Source organism: Macrobrachium nipponense, chromosome 24, assembly GCF_015104395.2.
Source record: "Macrobrachium nipponense isolate FS-2020 chromosome 24, ASM1510439v2, whole genome shotgun sequence".
NCBI classification, from domain to species: domain Eukaryota; kingdom Metazoa; phylum Arthropoda; class Malacostraca; order Decapoda; family Palaemonidae; genus Macrobrachium; species Macrobrachium nipponense.
In genome coordinates, this window is record NC_061091.1 from 4,889,055 (window position 1) to 4,904,764 (window position 15,710).

The 15,710-nt window shown below is 35.4% G+C and overlaps 1 protein-coding gene across 1 annotated transcript; it reads left to right on the forward strand.

Moving 5' to 3' along the window:
- The first annotated feature begins 523 nt into the window (after positions 1 to 523).
- Positions 524 to 15,597, forward strand: LOC135205231 (cyclin-dependent kinase 1-like). Its single transcript, XM_064235588.1, has 7 exons — positions 524 to 656; positions 6,545 to 6,742; positions 7,667 to 7,805; positions 9,194 to 9,349; positions 10,747 to 10,910; positions 11,179 to 11,320; positions 14,890 to 15,597. Exons 2-7 carry the CDS (start codon positions 6,549 to 6,551, stop codon positions 14,992 to 14,994), a joined length of 900 nt encoding a protein of 299 aa, XP_064091658.1. The 5' UTR covers positions 524 to 656; positions 6,545 to 6,548; the 3' UTR covers positions 14,995 to 15,597.
- Positions 15,598 to 15,710: the final 113 nt, after the last annotated feature.

Genomic DNA, 15,710 nt, shown 5'->3' on the forward strand with positions numbered 1-15,710 from the left:
GAATAAAAGCTGGGAATAACGTGGCACCTGCAAAACATGGAGACAGTTGATTGTAATACGTATATCAGCCTAGGAAAACTATACCACAAAGGAACAGAGTACTTTAGGCTAAGAAACAAATGAAGTAGTAAAATGTTAGTAAATCAGCAGTGTACACATTTTTTTAACGAAGAGAAATATACTTTGAAAGCCACGCCCCTTTCTTTCTTGTTTTACACCGTAAATTGTCAATATCGAATACAAAATATTTAGTGGAGCAAAGTAGTTACTACCTTCCTACATCAAATTTCAAGATCTCGAAATGTAGTCATGCGGTTAGATGTTGATTTTGAATATATGTACGCGTATATATTCAGACTATGCATGCGCGAAAATAATTTAATTTTATATTATAAGATTATTTAAAGCAGTATCACACCAAATAATCGGCATTTATTTTATTTTTTCGCCTCATCTCCGCAAAGAACCATCGTCGAGTGCAGACAATACTGCACGATGATTGGTCGATACGAATCAAAACAAAGTCGCCGATTGGTCGGCTGGATCCTTCGTCCTCATTGGCTGGTGGAGTGTCTCGAAATTCAAGCTGCTTTGTGTACCTTGTGCTTCTCCGCGGATAATTATTCCCATTAATAAAAGTTTGTTGGCGACGGAAGGTGCAGTATTGTTATGCATTTTAGTGGGTTTTATACGTAATTTGGTCGCATGACGTTTAATTCGATGGAGGTTTCGGTTTGGGCCGGTTTTTGTGGTGGGATTGGCGGCCGTTCAAACTGAATTTTAGTTTAGGCCTTACTCGTCGTAGGAGGTCCTCCGTAGTTCGTATTCTCGTAGAATTATCCTATGAATCATATCCTTCGCTGCGCCTAATTGGCATTAAATATCAAAATAAATTTACCATTAGATGCGTAGTCCTTTATTTGATTTGGATCCTAGCCCAGGTTATGAAAATAATACGGTTGGACCAGAGACCCCCGATCACTTTACCTCCCAGGATTGACCTCCATTGACCCTCCTCTATAAATTAACATCACAACCTCGTTTAATCACTATGTTGTTAATTTAAGGAATAGAAATACCATATTATACCCTCTATTTTACTTCCGTCCCCGAACTCGTTTTATTATGGCGAGTCCCGAGTATCCTATTCTGCTAGCCTAGTACTGGGCTAGCCCGTGTCGCCGCTTCCAAGGGAGGACCATTTGTAGAAATCGGGGTATTATTTTAATGCGGTAAATGACATAGCAGCCACTGATCCTGGAATGCAGCCACCTTCCTGCAAAAGTACTTGAATTCGCTGTCATCAGCATCAGTCAAGAGTTGTGGCCCAACCAGGCAGCACACTGAGACCTCTACGCTCCTCTTGAAGTAAGCGCTTTCTCCTAAATTACGAAATAATGGCATAATTCAAGTACGTTTTGGGGAAGTGGCCGTGTTCCGAGAGAGGTGGTCACTGCTCGGTCATTTACCCTAGGTATGTGTATGATAAATTTAGAAAATTAATCAGTTAACGACTTTTAAGGTTCTTTTAGTTCTCTATCATTTCCTATCCATTTATGCACGAAAACCCCAAAATCATTTTAATTGGAAAAATTGGGAATAGGGTAAATAATAAAGTGGCAACATAATGGCCACCTCTCTCTGAACGCTGTCACTTTCCGAAAAAGCGCTTATGCCATTATTTCCTAATTTAGGAGAAAACACTTAACTTTGAGAGGAGCGTAGAGGTCTTGGTGTGCTGCCTGGATAAGCCACAACTCTTGACTGGTGCTCATGGCAGCAAATTCAAGTACTTTTTAGGGAAGGTGGCTGCATTCCGGGATTGATGGCAGCTGTCATTTACCCTCTTGACAACTTTTAAAATTTCACCAAAATCTGAGCACAAATTTTGTTAAAGGTTTATTAACCCTTAAACGCCGGAGCGGTAAAAAAAAAATGTCTCCCGTGTGCCGGAAGTGTTTCAGAGTGAGAGCGGAAGCGGAAAAAATTTTTTTTTCAAAAAATCACAGCGCGCTTAGTTTTTAAGATTAAGAGTTCATTTTTGGCTCCTTTTTTTGCCATTGGCTGAAGTTTAGTATGCAACCATCAGAAATGAAAAAAATTATCATTATCATATATAAATAATGCGATATATGATAGCGCAAAAATGAAATTTCATATATAATTGAATTCAAATCGCGCTGTGCGCAAAACGGTTAAAGGTAACGAGTTACTTTTTTTTTCGTTGTAATGTACACTAAATTGCGATCATTTTGGTATATAACACATTGTAAAACAATAAAAGCAACACAGAGAAAATATTATCACAAAATAATGCATGAATTCGTAACGCACGTACGTAAACAAATATTTTTTTCAAAAATTCACCATAAATCTAAATATTGTCCTAGAGACTTCCAATTTCTTTCAAAATGAAGAAAAATGATTGAATATTACTATACTGTAAGAATATTAGCTTACAAATGCAGTTTTCGACCATATCTGACTAGGTAAAGTTGACCGAATGTAGAATTTTTTATATATATATATATGTCAATTATTTCGGAAATAAGAAAAGCTACAACCTTCAAATACTTTTCGTTTTATTCTACATGAAATTGCGCACATTTTCATATATAAAACTCTATGAAATGCCTAATATGAAATGGAGCAAATATTCCGAGAATGGAACATGCGCATTTCGGAGATTTGTGGCGGAGAATCCGCGCGCGGAGGGAAGGAAAGATTTTTTTTTAAATTCACCATAAATCTAAATATTGTGCTAGAGACTTCGAATTTGTTTCAAGATGAAGATAAATGACTGAATATTACTAGACTGTAAGAGTTTTAGCTTACAATTGCGTTTTTCGACTATTTCGGTAGAGTCAAAGTTGACCGAACGTGGTTTTTTTTCTATTTATCGTGATTTATATGCAAATATTTAAAAAATGAGAAAAGCTACAACCTTCAATTATTTTTTGTTGTATTTTACATGAAATTGCGCACATTTTCATATATAAAACTTTATGTAACGGCTAATTCAAAATGGTGCAAATATTACCACAATCGCACGTATGATTTTTTTCGGAAGAGTTACCGCGCGGACGTAAAGAAAATGTTATTTTTTTTTCATAAATTCACCATAAATCAAAATATTGTGCCAGAGACTTCCAATTTGTTGCAAACTGAAGGTAAATGCTTGAATATTACTAGAATATAAGCAGTTTAGCTTACAATTGCGTTTTTTGACCATTTCGGTAGAGTCAAAGTTGACCGAAGGTTGAAAATTTGTCACTTATCATTTTTAATATGAAAATATTTCAAAATTGATAAAAGCTACAACCATGGGTTGTTTTTAGTTGTATTGTGCATGAAATTGCGCACATTTTCATATATAAAACTTTATGTAACGGCTAATTTAAAATGGTGCAAACATTACCACAATCGCATGTATGATTTTTTCGGAAGAGTTACCGCGCGGACGTAAGGAAAATGTTTTTTCATAAATTCACCATAAATCGAAATATTGTGCTAGAGACTTCCAATTAGTTGCAAAATTAATTTAAATGATTGAATATTACTAAAATATTAGCGTTTTAGCTTACAATTGCGTTTTTCGACCATTTCGATAGAGTCAAAGTTGACCGAAGGTTGAAATTTTGGCACTTATCGTTATTTATATGAAAATATCTCAAAACTGATAAAAGCTACAATCATGAATATTTTTTTGTTGTATTCTTCATAAAAATGCGCACATTTTCATATATAATACTCCGTAACGGCTAATTTAAAATGGTACACAAATTATGTCAAAGTGACGAAATAATTTCCGAGATGTGTCACAGATACTTTTTAGTGCGGCAAGAAAGAAATTCGCGCTTGCGCGCCTGCGTAACGATTGTAAATAAAACAATACCTTGATCCGTGAACTCCCAGCATCCCCCAAGGCGCGTGATTCAAGAGTTTTTGGCTGGTAGGCCTAAAAGTATTTTTCCGCGAATTTTTAAAAAAACTTTTGTATGTCGACGTAAAATACGTCCAGTCGGCACCCGAGAGACAAAAAATGTCGACGTAAAATACGTCCAGTCGGCACCCGAGAGACAAAAAATGTCGACGTAAAATACGTCCAGTCGGCACCCGAGAGACAAAAAATGTCGACGTAAAATACGTCCAGTCGGCGTTTAAGGGTTAAGCCAAAAATTCAGGCCTTGCTTAGTTCTAGCATAACCAAGCTGCAGTCCTGCAGGATACTTAGGATAAAAAACCGCATGATACAGGGCTGGACCATGTACGATCAATGTGTACAACCCCAAGAAAAGTACATTTTTACTTTATTTTTTTTTTTTAAGGGTAAACAACCAAGCAGCGACATGTTGGCTTTCAGAAAAACCACTTTTTCACTCTATATTTATTTGGTAAAACAATAATGCAATTAAATCTTTAACCATACCATTCAAAAGATTGAAGTTTCATTAACAAAATGAGATATATGAAACCACTGTGCAAACTAAAATAAGCACATGAAGTCTTCGTAAAATGTGTGTTTAAAGCAGTTTTGAATCCAATGTGGCATCCCTTCAGGACGTGAGCCACTCCTCCCTCACAGAAAGGCCTCATCCTTCCCCAGCTTTCCTGGCACTCATTTGGGTATTTCTATATAAGCATTCCACATAGTTCGTCCTCGCAAATACGAAAGCTACCAGGAATTGGGCTGTCAAATGTATTTTGCCGTGTTTAGTACGAGCCCTCGGGGGGTTAATTACAGTCGTCCGAATAAATATTACTTAAAATTTTTGTTCAGGAGGTAAAACTGCATAGAAAAACCACAACTGCCGTAGTCTAGGCCGCTGCGGAATAGTAATATAGATCTACCCTCATTTGAACAATATTTTTGTTTACGTAACGTTTATTGATATTACTCAAGATTTTAGTTGTCATCAGCACAATAAACAACATTTTGTTTCCTATACTAGTGAAAGTATGAAATGTCTATTCCCGGGGTCAAGTTTTGAACTGAAATGCATTTTTACCCTTGTCATCAGTGGTTTTATCCTTACTGACATCATAACTGAAAGTCCATAGTGCTTATGTGATTGTAATTATGAACATATTGTTCATAATTCACTCCAAATTCCACTTGAAATATGTGAGAGTTTACAGCGAAACAGTGGAGAGAACTATTTTTCAGCTTTATTGTTCATCTGGCTGCCAAAATCATCCGCGAGCAATTGACGCATTAATGAATTGTTATGAAAATTTTTTTTATTTTGTTGCTAGCACTTTTCATGGATTTAAGTCCATATGACTATTTGGCCCTTTTTTTTTTAATTTTTAATAATTTTGGCTGAAATAAATGTACTCTTAATGACTTTGTTCTTGGACTAGAGTTCCGAAGTGAGCCACAGTCACTACTGCTCTGGCCACTTGTCTATTTTCACTCCGTAAGAAATTAATGGTGCTGACTTTGAAACGGCAAGAAAATTGTCAATAGAGGAAAGTTAATATTGAGACCAATGTATTTTGATTGAGAAAAATATAAATATATATAATAGTATGTAAAAAATACTAAGTTCATTATCCAATAAAGTAAATGACAAGTACTCAGCCTATTCATATTTTATATAACATATAAATACAGGTAGTTCATGGATATCGGCGGACTCTGTTAATGGTGATCCAGTTAGCGCCATAATGGTCCGAATTTTGGTTATCGGCGGTGAATAGTGGTTTTCGCGTGTCAGCACCCAGCTGATAACCAGGGACTACCTCTACTTATTTTTCTTAATGAAATTTTATGAGTCTGAATGCTAACTTCCCTATACTATTAACAATTTTATGGTCAATTTAAATATGGGCCTTTTAATTTCTTATGGCGTTCAATTTTTGTTGTGGCCCAGATTCATAAAATGCATTATGAAAGATTGAATTATAATTGTATTAGATATCATTAGTATTGGATATTCATAAATTCTCATCTAAGTTTTCAATATCTTCACTTTTCATCATACAAAAATAGGTACTACTAGTTATCTAGCGCACTGGCACCCCCAAAGATTCGCTAGGTTTCTCCCTGCCACATCTCGAACAGCGTCATCATTTACCATTGTTGTAAGGAAACTGTACCAGCATCTATGGTTACAAATGTTTTGCAGATTTAGCTCAAGAAATTGGTAGTTTGTTTACTCAAGTGACTGCAAACATTGAGATGGCATCAATTGTCTACATTTTAGGAGTTTTAAGTAAAAATTTTGAGAGCGGCATGGTGGTAAGTTAGCACGGCACTTGGCTAGACCTTCGTTAACCTCTCTTTAATCAGAAATTATGCCTTTATTTCGTAGTATAGGAGAAAACTCATACTTTGAGAGGAGAGTAGAGGTTTCAGTGTGTTGCCTGGATGGGTACACCCCTTTTGGGGCCATGTTTTCTGTGTTTGTTTTGTTAGTTAAAGGTGTAGATCAAGGATGATGGATTGTGTTCTTTAAATGCATACATACAATTGAGCTTTTGGAGAATTTGTTTAGGCCCAGAAAACAAATAATCTTACATGCAATCATTTTTACCACAGAATTATGGATGATTACACGCGTATAGAGAAGCTTGGCGAGGGCACCTATGGTGTGGTCTACAAAGCCAAGAGCCGCAAAACTGGAAAGTTCGTGGCCATGAAGAAAATCAGATTAGAAAATGAGGAAGAAGGTGTCCCATCAACAGCTATTCGGGAGATATCACTTCTGAAGGAACTGCAACATCCTAACATAGTTTCGTAAGTTTAGATAACTGGGACTAACTTCTTATATGTTTTTGATGAACCTCATAGTTTTTTATTTAATTGATTTTGCTTGTTTTAATTTTGAGTTGGATCACTTTACACATGGTTAAATCTTTAAATACCATAAAGTTTATGGAACACAGGAAGTTTTTTTGGCAAAGTCGTTCACAATTATAAGTGGCCTAAACAATGTGCTGTACGTTGACACTATTTTATCTGTACTAATTTGTAATCTGTTAAATGGTATGTAAAGCTCTGTAGATCCCAGTCCTTTGGCCTTGTCATGAAGTTGATATGCAAGTATGTGAAGATGTCTGACTAGACTATTAGTGTACTATATGTACTTGACAATACTGTACTCCCATCAGTCTCTAAGCCTTATCTTATTAAATGAGGAAGATTTATGTGACTACAAGTTCTATGGCCTGGGTTATTTTAGATTGGTCTGGAAGCAGTCTGTACTTTAGGAACGACATTGCTGGCTGTCAGGTTTTTTCATATTTTGTCAGGTTATGGTTGACACTATACTTTTATCATATTTTGTCATGTTGAATTAGAACTTTAGTTTGGAGCAGTCAAAATTTATATCAAAACTGTGATTCAACTAATTTTAGAATTTATTAAACGTATCTTCAGTCAGATATTGTGTTTTCTACTATTGTGCTTGCAGTTCTCCTATATCATTTTGGAACAGACTGTGCATAATGTGAATGAATATCAAATAAGAAATTATACAGTAATTGAGTGAGTGCTTTATGCACAATTTTGTGTGCTTTGTATTCACCTTTTTTTTTTCACTAATTTCCATGCTTGAGATTTATTGGAGTGGCTTGCTTTTTTTTAGTATTTTTGTTTTGTTTATGTTTTAGTATGTGTTTACTAGGTTTTATTCCCCTTGCTTCCTTGTCTTTTGAACAGGTTAGAAGATGTTTTGATGCAGGAAAATAAGCTTTTCCTTGTATTTGAATTTCTTAGCATGGACCTTAAGAAGTATTTAGATACCTTTGAGTCAGGAAAATATATTGATAAGAAGCTAGTAAAATCCTATTGTTACCAGGTAAGTTACAATCCTAATCTGAGTTAAGAGTTTTAGTGATAAATATACTAGTCTGTGACTATTTGAAGAATGATTAGTATTAATATTTTAGTTATTTGTTTACAAGTGGTACATTGTGTTACTATCGATGAGAACTCCCCGATGCTGCATATAATGAACCCACCTTTTTGATAATGAGAGATTGCAAGATTATCTGATGTTTTAGATTTGATATAAGCGATTGGTCATAAGAAATATGATTGCTATCCCATGCTCTTAAAGTCGGTAGAAATGCTCAGAATTTGACAAAGCACATAAATTAAACTTCTTTATTAAGCTTACACTTTTCTGTGGAATTTTAATTTTGGGTTTGAGGGTGAAGCAAAGCAGTTTGATTGTAGTGTACGAAAGGATTTGGTGGTAGATCAACTCAAATGTAAACTCAAAACAAATTGAGGAGAGAATAATAGTATAGTACCTTAATTATACTTCCTCAGTTCTAGATTTTGATCTGAGTATCCCAAAATTAATATATAGTGCCCTGAATTAATGTAATTTTCCCTTGAAAATAAATGCATAACAAAAAAAATTATTGTAAAGGTACTCAATAAACAATAATTAAAATTACATTAAGTTATATGAAGAATGCGAAGAATTTAAATATGATCCTATATTTGAAGGTGATTTTCACGAACATTTAATATGATAGCATAGTTGAACATTTTTTCATGGACGTGGTAATAACGGGACTAATCTATTTTGTGTTAACAGTAATATCAATTTCATGTTGTCTAAATCATTTAAATCAACACATTTATTATTTCTGTTGATTCTTATTCTTACAGTTCTGTAAATATCATTATGAAAAAATTTTATAAGTAAAAGTTCTGTTAATTGAGGGTAAGGAGTTTTCAGTGCAAGAATTTTTTGCCCCTAGTCTACTATTACTAACATTAACAATATCAAAAAATAAATATTAAATGTTTACAGGGTTGAATTACATATAACACGTTTCAATTGTTATTGTTCAAATTCCTAAGATTATTAATTCATGTGTAAAGGGGAGCCAGCTTTCCCAACATATTTCATACCACACAAACAGCATTGCATCAAATGGACAATTCCTGTTCTTTTACCTACAGGTACATTACTTTAATAACTTTACATCCAGTACCCAAAATAGCTGGACATGTCTTACATCTTTTCCATAATACAGGTTAATATTAGGTGAGGGTTGAGGGATTTGAAGAAGTGAACGAATTGTACATATAAAAGTAAGGATAAAATCAAACTAAATGAAAGGAAAGCAATAGTAATTTGAACTAAATAATAATAGACTCAGGAGTAGAAAAGAAGAGAGAAGAACTATATCTGATGTTCAGTTACTGTTATTAGTTCTTATATTTCAGCTATTTCAAGGAATCTTATACTGCCATCAGCGCAGAGTTCTTCACAGGGATTTGAAGCCTCAGAATCTCCTGATTAATGAATCAGGAGTAATCAAGTTGGCAGATTTTGGGCTTGCAAGAGCTTTTGGAATACCAGTGAGAGTGTACACTCATGAGGTAATTTTTAGATTGTGTGTACTGTAAGTATATAACATCCTTTGACTAAGTTAACAATTTACTGTATTACGGTATTTTTAAAATGAACTTTACCCCTGCATTATATAGCTTTTACTTCCGTGCCAGTGGTTGTTTGACAGATAAAAATTATCTATGAATGTTCATCTTTATCCATCTACTTCCCCCACCTGGGTACTGTTAGGTACAAACACTCGTAGCTGATCAGTCTACTTCTGCCGCTGGTTTCGTTAGGAGTTCAAAAGATTGTATTCAGTTTTTTATTGGTTTATTCTTTTATTTTTTTTATGTTCATCTTGTAAAAACATGTAAGGTGAGAGTTGCTGCAATAGACATTATTCCAGATTAATTGACCCATCATAATATGTTTTTGCTGAGGGAAAGGTTATGATTGGAGAAATGTATGATTCGTAGTTGAATAGAATGTGTCATTGATTGTAAATGGTGAGAACTTGTTAGGTTGAAACCACTATATTTAGAGGGTAATATTTGAAAGACATATTAAAGAGATGCATGTCTTGTCTGCTTCCCCATTTTGTAACTGGGTAGGTTGCATGCTGCTTCTCTTTGATCTGTTTCTCTAAATAAGCATCCCATTGATTCAGGGCGTTAGATTTGTTAGGGTGTAGTCATTTTTTATGTTCAGTTGGAGGATGCTGTTGGCTGAAGGCTCTTTGAAAAGATATCAAGTGGAGAACCTCAAAGGACCATTAGGAATAACGGCAGTTTGCTAAAAGTAGTTGGAGAAGTCAATAGCTGCACAGAAAGTGAAAACCTGGTAAGGGATAGGGCCAGAAAAGTAGGAGCATGCCAGTTTTAAAATATGCTGAGGATAAGGGGGATACAAAGCCGTGTAGAAATTATAAAGGGGAAAGATTACTTGAGCTTATTGGTAAAATATTGGGGAAGGTGCTGGAGGAAAGAGTACAAATAAGAATAGACAGCTTTCAATTTGGCTTCATGTCGGAGAATTCATTAGCAGAGGAAGTCTTAATAATGGACCTTGAAGACGGCTTTTAACACTACTATGAAAAGCAAAGGGTACCAAAAAGACATCTCGAGTAATTAATGTTACTGTACCATTACAAGTTTTAGAGTAAAATGACATGTATCAGTAAGATAATTGTTAGTGTCCATCACGTGTCAGCCTTGAATCCTTTGCTACTTAGTATAGTAATGAAGGAAGTTATTAAAAAGTGCAGCAAGTGAGACCCTGAGGGCTACACTATGCAAAATCAGAGGAAGAGAGAAGTTATGTAAAAGATGGAAGAGTTGAATGGAGAATTGAGGAGCAAAGCTTAATATAACCAAACCAGTTTATGATGACCTTGTGTCAGTTTAGTAGTAAAAACTTCTAGTCAGATTTTACTTTTTCATAGGTAGTGACTTTATGGTACCGTGCACCTGAAGTTCTTCTTGGATCCTCCCGATATTCTTGCCCTGTTGACATTTGGTCATTAGGATGCATCTTTGCAGAGATGGTCACAAAGCGCCCTCTCTTCCATGGAGATTCAGAAATTGACCAACTTTTTAGGATTTTCAGGTAAGTTAAGTTTTATTAAATTCCACTAAAGTTGATTCCAATTGAAAAGTGTAATCTCACTAAAAACAGGATACATAATAAATTAGTTCTGTGAAGTTTTGTTCCATAGTTCCTCATACTTTAATTGTAGTCAACTTACTAATAAGTTGGTTCATTGTGGATTAGAATAATTGTGGCTTTGTTTCCTCGTCATGAAGTTTTCTTTAGTTATAATAGCTAAATTAAAGGTATCAAATGAGTAATATTCAAATTATACCTGAAATTTTAGGACTCTGACCACACCTACTGAAGACAATTGGCCAGGGGTTACACAACTACAGGATTACAAGGCAAACTTCCCAAATTGGACAGACTATAATTTGGCAAATTCAGTGAAGCAGATGGATCCAGATGGGCTTGACCTCTTATCGGTAAGTAGACTAGGGATGAATGCAAAAAAATATATAGTTGAGTAAGCATAGACTAAAAAGAAAGAATAAAATTAAATGCATTGTTTATGAAATTAAAAAGTTAGGCAATTTATGGTATCTACTTCATATGGGGATATTAATGTTCTCTTCAGTTTCTGTTTGGTGACCAGCATCATCAACTTTTATCTTGCTATGTATTTCATTCCATTCAAGAAAAATTCCTTGATCAAGCCCTGTGAGGTTGTAGGAATGTGGCCCAGGTCTTATAAAATGACTTTATGATACGTAGTAATCTTAATTACCAGTATGAGTACTGGTGTGTGTATTGTACCTTGTGTTTTCATAGGAACTAAGTGGAATATTGGATTCTCATCTTCCCTGATTTTAAAGGACATGAGGAGATATTGCAGAGTTCCTGTTGTGGCTTGGCTTAACAAGATTTTACTGGTTTCTATACCAAAATACACTGAGCCTTAAGACTTGTATTTTGCCAGTTAATCAAAACGTAGAGCTCTTTGGCTCTTAGCTTCTGTTGCTATTTTTGTTGTTATGAGAGTCACAGGTAACTTCATATGGGCATATTTCTCCTGTTTTTGTGCTTCCATTTGTTTCGTGTAAAGTTTAAATTGGTTTTGATTGGAATGTGCTGCTCAGTATTATATGTACTGCATTTAAGCTTGGAGAAAAGAGCAAGCTGGTTGTTTGATATTTCTTAAACATCTTCCTGCCTTTCTGAACTACAGTTGCAAATGAACGTACACTTCTGAGTATAGACTTGTGTTGCTGAATGTTTTAGGTGAGAGTTTGCTAAAATTATAGCATGATGCAACAGGGATGTTTTCCTTGTATCATACCTTCAGTACCTATTAGTATTCTGCAAAAGAAAACTATTGTGCCAGCTTTGTCTGTGTGTCTGCCCTCGGATCTTAAAAACTACTGGCGCTAGAGGCCTGCAAATTGTCATGCTGACCATCCACCCTCCAATCATCAAACATAGCAAATTCCAGCCCTCTAGCCTCTGTAGTTTTTATTTCATTTAGGGTTAAAGTTCGATTATTAGGGTTTAAGTTCGCCATAATCGTACTTCTGGCAGTTTTACAGGTACCAACAACATAAGCCACCACTGGACCGTGGCTGAGTTTCATGGGCCATGGCTAGAGTTTTATGGGCCATGACTGAGGACACTACCAGACAGAAAACTCAATTGAGCCAAAGAAACTTTGGTTTATGTTTTACTGTTTATTCTCAATTTCCCTTTCTGCGCTGAATTTACCTTAGGTCCCAGAATTTGGCCTAGGTTTTATTTATATTCCATTCCAACATTGAAGTTATAAGTAATTGAGTGGACTTAGAAACCTAAAATTATCTGACATTTTCAAGTGTTTTATAGTGGAAATAATGTAGATTATGACAAAATACCTTTGAATTAATTACAGAACATGCACGATTAGTTGAAGCTTGTGCCACTATTTTATAATTTATTAGTTTAATCAGATCACAGAGGCACTTTATGATTGAAATTTGGACATTCACATGGTGTCCAACTTGTGTTGACCTGCATTCTCTGTACACAGGTATAAGGTTGTTTGTTTTGTTTGTTTGTATGGTGTTTTTACGTTGCATTGAACCAGTGGTTATTTAGCAATGGGACCAACGGTTCTACGTGACTTCCGAACCACACTGAGAGTGAAGTTTTATCACCAGAAATACACATCTCTCACTCCTCGGTAGAATACCCAAGAATCGAATTCGCGGCCACCGAGGTGGTATGCCAACACCATACCGACTGAGACGCTGGTATAAGGTTGTTGAGCGATCATCACCTGTCTGTGTTAAAACAAGTATGACTAGCTCAAATATTTACCACAAAAACTTACAAAAGTGAGGCTGTCTTTTGTTGTGAACAGTGTGATGTTCCAATGATGTGCTTGGTCTGCTTTAATTATTATCATTCACTGTTTTCATGTTTTTGACTAGGATGGTAACATTTAATCTGGCAATGGAACTGTATTGGCATCTTGACTATTAGCAGTTGTATATTGGACCATTGCCATATGGTCTCATGCTTGTGAAATTTTCATAAGTTTTATTCTAACAGAGACCTTTCCTATTCACAATTGATCGCTGATCCTATTTTCCTGCTGAGAGTAACCACATTTGCTGAACAGCAGCACCATTATGCAGTAAATGCCTCACTGCAGAACTTCTAGGTTCCAGAGGTCCTTTAGTCCTCACACTGCTGGACTGAGCAACAGTTTCCAGGAAGTTGCATTACAATTGGAACTGGAAAAGTTCAAGTGAAGATACAATGCAATAATACCCTGATACTATTCTCCATTCACTTTAATACATTTTTATCTTGAATAATCTGTTAAATATATATATATATATATATATATGTGTGTGTGTGTGTGTGTGTATTTTAGTAAGTGAGATCTTTGTATTGAACATCATCTTCTAAGGAAGCTTGAATTCTAAGTCAGTGGCCGTTATTGGCCTTTTGAAATGCTGGAAATGTTTGTACTTTGGCCATTATATTGAATATATGTAGTTTCATTCTAGTTGCCATTTTTCGTTACCCCATGGTAAAGGTAACACATACTTGAAGTGCACCCTAAATGGCCTTTTGATTGACCAAATTTTTGGAGCAATGTTGGGTACGAATATCCCCGTTCTGGTCTTTGGGCCAAAGGCGGTGGAGCTTGAACCGCAGATCTGTGATGAATGTCACTACATGGTTCAGCAGCTGTGAAGTTAAGTATATCTTAGTTTAACCAGACCACTGAACTGATTAATAGCTCTCCTAGGGCTGGCCCGAAAGATTAGAATTTTTACGTGGCTAGGAACCAATTGGTTACCTAGCATGGGACCTACAGTTTATTTAGGGATCCGAGCCCCACTGTATCGAGAAATGAATTTCTATCACCAGAAATAAATTCCTCTGATTCTGCGTTGGCAGAGCAGGGAATCGAACTTCGGACCACCGGATTGGCAGCCGAGCTCGAAAACCCCCCTTCCAGCATGGAACTTAGCGGCTGTGAAGCAGCTATTCTTACTGATAACCTATTGTCATTTTAAAGCAGATAAATGATTTTCCTTTTCAATTGTCCATAGGTGTTCAGGAGTAGTGGTTCCAAGGAAGTGAGTCCCTCTGTGATGACTTCAGATTAGCCATTTTTTGACTTGTAGAAAAATTACTTCCCCATTGTAAGCCATGCGAGAGTAGTTTTTTGGGCTCTACTATTCTACTTCATCAGTAGCACTTAAACAGAGAATTCAATACAAGTGGGTTATGGATAAACGGCACAATAATCTCTCCAAATGAATTCCCTTAAGCACTGACAGGGGCGTGAGTCTTAATGTGCAACAAACACCTATTTGTCCAAGTTCTTTCATTGTATTGTGTTCAGGAACATATCCTTCAAGCAGTTATATGAATCTAGAAATTTAATTTTTGTATTTTTGTTAGACTTGCTAAGAATCAATGAAGTTTTGTGAAACTAGAATTGGAATGTGATTTTTATCCTAATTTACAAATATCAGTTCTGAGAGCTAAATTTTAATTTCAGAAAACGCTGATCTATGACCCAACACAAAGAATAACGGCCAAGGAGGCGCTTAACCATCCATACTTTGATGACCTGGACAAGTCTACTCTTCCAGCTCCCAACTAAGTGCAGAGCTGCTCTTTAACTGTGATTCAATTTAATATAGCCTCTTACATAGCTTTCCTTCTGTTGCTTTACATTTGAAAGACAATTACTTAAAAGGTAATGATCTTTTATGTGTTCCATCTCTGAAATGAAGGTAACAGCCATGAATTTCTTTGATTTACACTGGAATTTATCATTATTTTCTGTATCACTGGAGAATTGATTGTGGAAACTACATTCCCATGCTATTTGGTTATTCATTATTTATGCACTAAGAGGATTTTTCATGGTTGTCATTTTGGCTCGTTATTGGTGAAAATGTTTTCTGATACTTAGTCACAAATTACCTTCAGTTTGACAACTTTTCCTTACAAACAATTAGTCACAATGCATTGTTTTAAAGTTTTGCCATGTAAGGTAAATCTAGTTCTTATTACTGTACTGAAAGCCAGATTTCTTGAAGATTAAGGCAAATAAGGCCAGCATGCTTATATTTATAGAAGGTTATTTTTTTGTTAAAAATAGCTTGTTGTTCAATGTTGAAACAAGAAAAAAATATGGTGACATGAAATGGTGTTAGGTGACTAATAGTTTGAGAATTTCTAATAAATATATATAAAAAATCTGTTTTTTGTAATTCCTTCAAACAAGTAAATGTGATGAACTCTGGAAACTGGAAAAGGTATACTTGCTTTGACCTTTTCGTTAAGTAAATCTGCCAAATTAGAGTTCTTTGA

Coding starts and splice junctions, on each gene's coding strand:
- LOC135205231 (XM_064235588.1), top strand. CDS start 6,549: ATGGATGATTACACGCGTATAGAGAAGCTTGGCGAGGGCACCTATGGT. Junction 7,806..9,193: donor TAAAATCCTATTGTTACCAG/GTAAGTTACAAT, acceptor CTTATATTTCAG/CTATTTCAAGGAATCTTATA. Junction 9,350..10,746: donor TGAGAGTGTACACTCATGAG/GTAATTTTTAGA, acceptor ACTTTTTCATAG/GTAGTGACTTTATGGTACCG.